Source organism: Chelonoidis abingdonii, chromosome 4 (assembly GCF_003597395.2).
Source record: "Chelonoidis abingdonii isolate Lonesome George chromosome 4, CheloAbing_2.0, whole genome shotgun sequence".
Lineage (NCBI taxonomy): Eukaryota > Metazoa > Chordata > Testudines > Testudinidae > Chelonoidis > Chelonoidis abingdonii.
The window spans coordinates 84,664,887-84,674,045 of NC_133772.1; the positions used below are offsets into that span (position 1 = coordinate 84,664,887).

At 46.5% G+C, this 9,159-nt stretch overlaps 1 protein-coding gene across 5 annotated transcripts in view; it reads left to right on the forward strand.

Moving 5' to 3' along the window:
* The window catches only part of SMOC1 (SPARC related modular calcium binding 1), a 173,934-nt gene that overhangs the window by 160,527 nt on the left and 4,248 nt on the right, over nucleotides 1–9,159 (forward strand). For all 5 annotated transcript variants that reach the window (XM_032774816.2, XM_075064604.1, XM_032774817.2 and 2 more), the window contains one exon: nucleotides 3,299–3,546. In XM_032774816.2, coding sequence (XP_032630707.1) covers nucleotides 3,299–3,546 — 248 coding nt within the window. The remainder of the gene's footprint in view (nucleotides 1–3,298; nucleotides 3,547–9,159) is intronic.

The window sequence follows — 9,159 nt, forward strand, 5'->3', positions numbered from 1 at the left end:
GGTGAGAAGGAGCAGCCGACACCATTCTCACAGGAAGGGAAGGAGAGGAGGGAGCAGTAACACCCCAGCAGCTCTGCTCCCCCACCCATGAACAATGAGCCATTCTGCTCTTAGGTCCTCTGTCTCTCTGGAAGGGGGAGAAGGGACCCTACTGTAGCCCACCTCCCCAGGCCTGGGAAAGAGGGTTGAAGAATCCCTGAAGCTGCAGGAGGAGCAGAGGTGGTGCTGGGAGCATAGGCAGAACTGATGTGGGGTGTGGGGAGGTGCCTAGTAAATTGCTGGGCTGGGAGAGGCGCAGATGTGGGGCTGACAGGGGACACAATGAATTAACTGGAATGTTGGGCTTTGGGGAGAAGCTGGGAACTCTGCTCCGTTAGGCAGGCAGTGAGAGTTCCTGCAGCTGATGTCAACATCACCTCACTGTGTACATTTGGGAGAGCTGGCTACACCATTTAAATTGCCACGTACACGCTGGGGGTGGGCAGATGGAGTTCAAACCTCAAAAGACAGGCCAACCCCCCCCCCCAGCGCAATCTTTTAAATAAATCTCATGATATGTTGAGGGGTGGCTTATGATTTCTGAACTTCTGGGTTTCAGAAAGTTGCATTTACTTTGTGGCCATCACCATCCATATTATAACTATTGCAGCCAGAATCACTCCAACTAAGTTTGCACAACAGTTTCCATTCTAACACCCTTTTCTGCTTTCTCGTAACTTTATGACACTTTCATCTTTCAGGCTGAAATTTCCAGTGTTTGCTGTCTGCCCAAATAGGCTGTCACTCCCACCCCACTTCTATTTTTTTAAGTTTGAGTAAAAATAGGCAGTGGTCTGAAGCAAATGTAAAATCATTTCTGATAACATTTCTGGATGACACAAAGATTGGGAGACTGGTACATGAGCATGAGGTTTATGAGGGTATCAAGACTAAATCAAGACTTTTCTGAAGTTTTTTGATGTAAAAAGAGACAAACAGCCAAAAGACCTGTTTTGGAATAGCTAATAGCCCAATGGTTAGGGCACTTCCATGGGATTCGGGAGACCCAGGTTCAAGTCCCAACTCAGCCTAATTCAGACCAAGGATGTGAGTCTTGATTTCCCACATCCCAGGTGAGTACCCTGACTACTGGGTTGCCGGCTTTTGGGAGAGTGGGGTCCTCTCTCCATCTTAGACCTGAGAAACTTTTCCCAATGGTAGCTACATGAAAACTAGTATGTTCCCTCAAAAAGTTTTGGTTTCAAGGAATTGGCATTTTCCAAGGAAAAACTGTTTCATTGAAAATTTTCTGATCAATTCTAATACAGAGGAATTTGTAACAGCCCAGAAGTAATTATGCAAAAGAAATTATCAAATAAAATCTTTAAAAATAGGTTTTGTAGTTTATTTTATTCTCCCTGGTTTTTAAGGTTTGTTTGTATTTATTATCTCAGGGTCCCAAGGCCTTGGGGCAGGGCCTTCCCTTCAAAAATCTATTTTTATCACTTGTAAAGCTGCTTGAGAAGCTTGCCAGTGATCACTATCTTTCCCCAGACTCTGATCACAACCTTCCATGCCATGCTGTAGACTTCCCCTCCTTACTTTTCTGAATTAAAGTCCAGATTGATGAGGTGGTTGGTTTTTCACTTATCTGAACAACAGTATCTGCTTTGTAGAAGGATGCTGAGAAGGCTGGGGGGCCCAAAGTATGGCAGCCCTTTTTGCCCCCCAGCTGCGCAACAGAGAGCATGTCATCCTTGCCCTTTTCAAATGGATCCCTGATATAGAAGAGACTACTACTCTCTAAAACTATCACCAGGCTTGTTTCAATGTGTTCAGAGGCTTCACCTATAATGGGATTGAACTTAGGTATTTATACTGCACCCACAACCATAGAGTCTGAGACCCACACAGGAATCTGAATTTATAATTCACCCAACCTTCCTATCACCATTGGGGTGGAGTAAAACAGCATGCTTGGAATCTGGGCTGCACTCCTGGAGGTCGTCTTAGAGAGGAGAGCACCAGGCGGCAGTGCAGCCATCGAATTACCGCCTACTGGCTATTTTCTGGGGAGGGCTGGCTGAGCTACTTCACTCTTGGGAAAGAGGCTAACGTCTTTGTCCTGGTTTAATCTTAATCTGTCTTGGCCCCTTCTCCACCCCCACTTGCAGAGGAAAGAAAGCGGAGGCCACCTCTGGAAGCCATTCAGCTTTTATGACATCATTCCCTCGAACACGTTTTGTTTCCTCCTCATTGAGAACTGTTTATTTGCTGCTGTTAGATAGGCAGCATGCGGTGCACAAGACATTGTTTGGGTTTTATTTTAATAGCTCCACAGAAACAGTGGCTCTTTTTTTCCCCACCAGTCTTCTGTGGTGAAATGATGATTTGAAATTGAACGCTGCTGGTCCTGACCCCTTGATTTTTCATCACAGTTTTTCTTTCTCCCCTCGCTCTGCAGAATGTGAACCCACTAGTGTTGCATCAAACCTGCAATATTGGAGTTTGAAATGAAGGAAAAAGGGGTTTGCCAATTCCTTCTTAATGGATTTGTGGCGTTTGCCCGCTGCAGTATTGAATAGTGCCTTAAAACAATGTGAAAACAGTTTTAAAAAATGCAGTGAATAAAATACGTGAGACAAGATCACATAAACAGACACAGCAAAATTGTCCAAAGACTTTTTCAAATAAATAAATGCATCTTGTATTCAATCAATTCGAAGAGCTGGATCTTGTTCCTAGCGATTGGGGTCCACATCATATAAACCACTGTCACACTTGGCACTAATTTTTCCCTTCGCTGGCAGTCTCAGCTAAGAGACCAAGGACTAAATGGGCCTGAAGACTGAACTGTAGTCTCACTCAAGAAGAGATCCCTACCACTTTCTCCCAAGCACTGTGCCTCAGCCTTATCCCAGAGGGAAGTTTGTATTGCTGCTGCCCGGGTTGTCCCTGCTTGGTGGATACAGAAAGGATGATGGTCATTAGGCCTGTCCATCTGCTACCTTTCAGTGTTATGCAAATCCATTCTTGGTCTGTTTATGTCTCTCCCAAACCAGTGCTAGTCCATGAAACTTAATTATAGAGGGAGGAGTTTTGAAACCTGTGATCACAGAGGATCATTTACCCAGGGTAGCTAGCCTACTCTAGAAGTAACAGCCTCCCAGACCAGGAGTCTGCTTCTCCTGGTCATAGGAGGCAAAATACAATACATGTTGTCATAAACAGAGCAAGAGATGTGGCTGGGCAAAAGGCACTTACAGTCATTAACGAGAGCATCCCGATGGTTTGGGGGCCTGTGTATTTTGTTTTCTAGGTTCTCTGAGCCGGATCCCAGCCACACACTGGAGGAGCGGGTGGTACATTGGTACTTCAGCCAGCTGGACAACAATAGCAGCAGTGACATCAACAAGCGGGAGATGAAACCCTTTAAGCGGTACGTGAAGAAGAAAGCCAAGCCCAAGAAATGTGCTAGACGCTTCGCCGACTACTGCGACCTTAACAAGGACAAGTCTATCTCACTGCAGGAGCTGAAGGGGTGCTTGGGAGTCAGCAAGGAAGGAGGTGAGCCATTTTCCTTTCAGAACTGGAGCAGCGAGGCAGCCAGCTGTGCCGAGTTAAAAACAAAATCAGCGACATGGCAATGAATGTTTGAGCTGCTCAGCTTACAGGCAAAAAGATGGGTGCATCTAGCAGCCAGTCCTGCAAATGCCCTTAATTTTTGTTGTTTTCTTATTTGTTTTGTGATGACGCTTAAGGGAAAGAAGAGGCACAGCCAGTGGGGTTCACCACAGGAAATTCTGTAGGTCTGACATGCTGTTTAGGGGCATACGTGCCCCTTGGCTACAATTACAGCTCCTGGGTCAAGCCACTGAGATGTGTGTGCATGTGCTCATGCCTTTCTCCCAGTCGGCCCGGTCTTTGATGCTACATGCAAAATTTATTTGCCCCAGATTAACGCTGGGTGGTTGCATTTGGTTGTTAGCACCTTAATATTACTGTTACATCTTGTATGTGCATTACAAACTTTAATTAATGCAAGCCGGTAACATCACCGGTCCACAGTGCTAAAGCAACCGGCTTCCCTAGTTTAGTGGAAGCTTTTCCCTACCCCCCAAAAATATATAATAGTAACTGTATTCCTTAATTTTATTACCTTCTTCCACTAAGATTAATGTGAAAAATCAGTGTTAGTGCTATCTGGCTTTAGAATGTTTCAAAGAGTTCCACAGGATGCATTGTGTGAAGAAATACTTCCTTTGTTTTGTTGCCTACTGCCTATTAATTTCATTGGGTGACCCCTAGTTCTTGTGTTATGAGAAGGAGTAAATAACACTTCATTATTTATTTTCTCCACGCCAGTCATGATTTTACCTCTATCATATCCCTCCTTTAATCATCTCTTTTTCCAAGCTGAAAAGTCCCAGTCTTATTAATCTCTTATATGGAAGCTGTTCCATACCCCTGATCATTTCTGTTGCCCTTTTCTGAACGTTTTCCAATTCCAATATATCTTTTTCTGAGATAACACGTCCAGATATGAATACAGTATTCAAGATGTGGGTGTACCATGGACTTATATATGTAACCCTTCTGCCCCTCTGAGTTGGCAGCAACAAGGGCCGGGTTCAGTATTCAGGGGTTCCGTTTCAATAACACAATGGCAAACCAGCTCGAGCCCCCACCCAGTGACCTGGGAAAATCTTACACACACCCCTAGGTGTCTCAAAGAGGCAATGTTTCCCCTCTCGCAAGCACAGAGTCTCGGTGTAGCAGAAAAGGTTTAATTACATGAGATAAACAACAGGCACTAAATTGGGAAAACACCTCAACTAGAGTTCTTAGACCAAACCGTGAGCAAAGACCCACCCCAGGAAATTGGGCTGTGTCCTTTTCCCTGGGCTCTTGAGTCCAGCAACCCCCCAAATCACCCACAGTCCCAAAAGTCCCACAATCCAAAAGTCTCTGTCCTGGGTCAGTGCAGCCCCAAAGTTCAAGAGTCTATCTGCAGAGGTCCCTCCCCCCAGCCTGGGTAGAAAGGGCACCTTACGTGGTCCGGGGCCAACTGCCCTGCCTCTCCGTGGGTTCTGCTTCCGCCTTCTCCACGAACTGCTCCGCTTTACCAGCCACTCCACTCTGCTCCTCCAGCCGTCCTCACAAACTGCTCCGCTCCACCAGCTGCTCTGCTCCACCAGCTGTCCCGTGAGCTGCTCCAGCTGTCCCCGCAAACTGCTCGGCTCCGCTCGCTCTGTGGGCCGCTCCACCCGTCCCACAGCTACTCCGCTCTGCCAGCTGCTCTGCTCCACCAGCTGTCCCGTGTGATCCGCTCCAGCCGTCCCCACAAACTGCTCCACTCCACTCTGCCAGCTGCTCTGTTCCGCAGTATAGCTTCAGGCTCCCCCACTAGTTAGCACAGTACTCAGTGCTCTCAGCTCAGTAATTTCCAGCTCTTTAGTGATTTCAACTCTTAGTGATCTCAGCTCATAGTAGGGGAGCCCCAGTGCTAGTGCACCATTAGCCCAAAGTGAGTTCAGCTCAGTAACCTGTATCTAGATTCTTAAGGGAATAAAAAAATCAACTCTGACATTCCACAGTGGAGAGAGGAGGGGTGGAACTGGTGCTTCTGGCTCCACAAGGAGCCTACACCACCAGGCACAAATACCTGTCCCCAGCCTCTCTTCAATTCACTGGGTTTTGGAACCCATGTCCCTTGTCTAGCAAGTACCACCCAACTGAGGTTGAGTCATTTCTGTCACAAAGCAGTCCCACAGCTCGGCAGCCTGGGATGGGGTAGGCATGCCTATGCAAACACACTCTCTGAAATTCTTTCCACCAGATGTCAAGGTAGAGCTCATCCTGACTCTGCTTACATATAGAGGCAATATGATATTTCCTGATGTATCTATCCCTTTCCTAATGGTTCCTAGCATTCTGCTGGCATGCACAAGTAGGGTGGGGGAGTCTTTTGGGGGGAAAGGGGTGGAGGCACAATACTGAACATTTGAGAGTGACGCGGAGGATATTATAGAGCGGGGGATCCTGGGACACAGAATCTTCCTTTGCCATTTCTTCTCTCTTCTGTGTGGTTAAAGAGATGGCATTAAACAACCAATTAAAGAAGCAAAGAGTCTGAAGGATTGAAGGGCAGGTTGGCTCTGCCTCTCTCCTTTGTAGTCTTCCCACTTCAAAACTAGCCAGTAGCTCATCCCCCACCCCACTCCACCTTTCCCTGTCACTGTGTCTGCACTCGAGCTGGAAAGTATAAATCCCAGCTTGAGGAGACATACCCACACTAGCTCTGATTGAGCTAGCCCACTAAAATGAGAAGTGTCGCCTCCATGGCACCAGGAGCTTGCCATCTTGAGGACATACCTATGGGCTCAGATGGGATCGTACAGAGGGCTGCTAGTCTCTTACCAGGGGCAGCTCTAGGCATTTTTCCGCCCCAGGCACGGCAGGCAGGCTGTCTTCGGCGGCTTGCCTGCGGGAGGTCCCCGGTCCCACGAATTCGGCGGCAGCCTGCGGGAGGTCTGCCGAAGCCACGGGACCAGCAGACCCTCCGCAGGCATGCCACTGAAGGCAGCCTGCCTGCCGCCCTCATGGCGACCAGCAAAGCGTCCCCCGTGGCTTGCTGCCCCAAGCACACGCTTGGAGTGCTGGTGCTGGAGCCACCCCTGCCTCTCACGCACTTACGGTAGAAAGATCGCTTGGGTCTGAGGAGTGGAGTTGTCTGCCTGCCATATTAGGTCTTCAGTGTCAATTTACCTGGAGTTTTCCCACTTGTGTTTTTAAAGATAAGCAGGTTTAAATGAATGTCACTATCAGCAGTCTGGCTTTGCAATACCAAGTTTGAATGCAAAGGGCGTTCTCTAGCATCTCCTTGTTCATGTGCAAATTCTGCCTGCCCTAAGAGGAGGAGGAGTAAACAATCTCTGTAAAAGCAGTTACCTGTTTAAGATCAGGAGGGGAAATAAAACCTTTGAGAGTTACTGAAGTGTAGCCTTCAGTTTGTTTTCAACCATATTCAAACAGTACAGTCGCAATAACAAACTCAGAGAAATTTTTGAAATTCCCATGGAAGGTCAAACTGTCATGGGAGAGCAGGCTTGGCTTCTGTGTTCTTGCTCATCAGATTCAGATGCAATGGTTGAGGTGTTACTTTGGGGTGCACAAGGTGCCTTACTAGATTATAGAATGAACAGTGCCGTGGTGGGTCTGAAAAGCTATTCTGTTGTGTGATTTCCACTAGTGAGAGTTCAGGGGTAAGTGGGTATATGACAATGTTTTAAATTCATGTATTTGATGGCGGGAGGCATAGGAAGGAAAAAAGATAGCACTTCAGAGAGCCAAACCCACTGCAGTTAGTTGTGGTTTCAAGCAGTACTGAGCAATACCCTCTAGAGGCCTCTGCAGGAGGCGTCAGCCAGTTGGTGAGACCCATAGCTGTGTAAAAACAACAAGGAGTCTGGTGGCACCTTAAAGACTAACAGATTTATTTGGACATAAGTTTTCATGGGTTAAAAAAAGAAACCACTTCTTCAGATGCAGATGTATGTGTGTCTAAGCTAAAAGAAGAAGCTCATAGAGATCCTGAATTTTTATTGCCAGGATCCTGAGCAGAGTCCCAGTTAGCTATGGAGGAATCTACCTTTTGACAACAGAGTTGTGCTTTTCTCTTTTTTTTTTTTTCCTCCTCTTACACCCTGACCCACAGGCAATGAAATAGGTTAGCTAGAACTTCTCTGACCTTGCTAGGACAGGTGGCTGGCACAAAACTGGCATTCTGAGCGACTTTAAATAACTTACCACATTTATTCAAAATCAGCAAAGAGTCCTGTGGCACCTTATAGACTAACAGACGTATTGGAGCATGAGCTTTCGTGAGTGAATACCCACTTCGTCGGATGCAAGTGGGTATTCACCCACGAAAGCTCATGCTCCAATATGTCTGTTAGTCTATAAGGTGCCACAGAACTTTTTGCTGATTTTACAGATCCAGACTAACACGGCTACCCTTTTGACCCATTTATTCAGTTCCTCTTATTAATGATTTAAATAATCCAACAGGTTTATGTTGTGGGTTCTAATTTAAACTCCACTATCTCCCTGACTTCAGTCTCTCTCTGTCTCCATTCTCTTCTGCATTCTACTACTTGTGCCTCTGTCTCCACAGATCTTCTGTGGCTCCCTCCCTCTTTCTAAGTGTCCCCTCATCCTTCGCCTGCACAGTCAGGACCAGATTTTCAAATGCTGGCATCCATTTGTGTGTACGCAAATCATCAAAGCATACAGTTTTTTGCACCTCCAGTTTAAATCACATAGACGTCAAAGTCCTTGAATGTGTCTGTCTCCAGCCCAGCATGGAAATGGGAAGCTAACTTGCTGATTCTGGTGGGAATGGTTTTCCTCAGATTTCCTGACAGTGACCAAAATTATCAAATATGGGTGCCTAAAAATCAGCACCTAAAAGCCACATGTAGGCACCTATGTGGAAATGGTCTCGCTTTCAGGCATGCTGTGCTCCTGCAGGTCCCACTGAATTACTCCTGATAGTTGCAATGCTCAGCACCTTTGAAAATCAGGCCACTCCTCTCTAGGTGCCTGGGTATGGCTATAGGTATCCAAGTGTGAACATTTTGGCCTAACTTTGTAGACACCAGACGTTCAGATAAGTTTGGACCATCTAGTCTCTCTGAGCACCTTATAAAACTGTCCATTCCTCTTAGTGGCCTTTAGAGAAACCTAAGTATTTTTCTTCTATCCGGTTTTCCAGTAGTAGGAAGAAGTCTCAGGAACCTCATACTACTAAATATCTTTCAGTTCTTATTCCTCTTGCCCCTACTCAGGAGCAGGCAGAGAAGTTTAATTCTTACCAAAACTGAACCTTTGGATTTCATGAGATTCCCACATCACAATCCAAGATCTTAAACTGGATTAAAATGTAGATGTTAAAATTCTAACTCTAAGAGATGATGCAGGCCAGGACTGAGATGCATTGGCAGAGATAGGTGTGTGTAATGTGACAAAGTTCCTTCTCTACCTTGGTGGGTCCTGCACTTATTGGCAGATTTGTTCACCTCAGTGATCTTCCCCTCTTGTGGAACCCACAGTCTGGGTCAGCTCCTCCTGTGTCTGATCAGGAATTGGGAGGTTTGGGGGGAACCCAGGCCTGCCCTC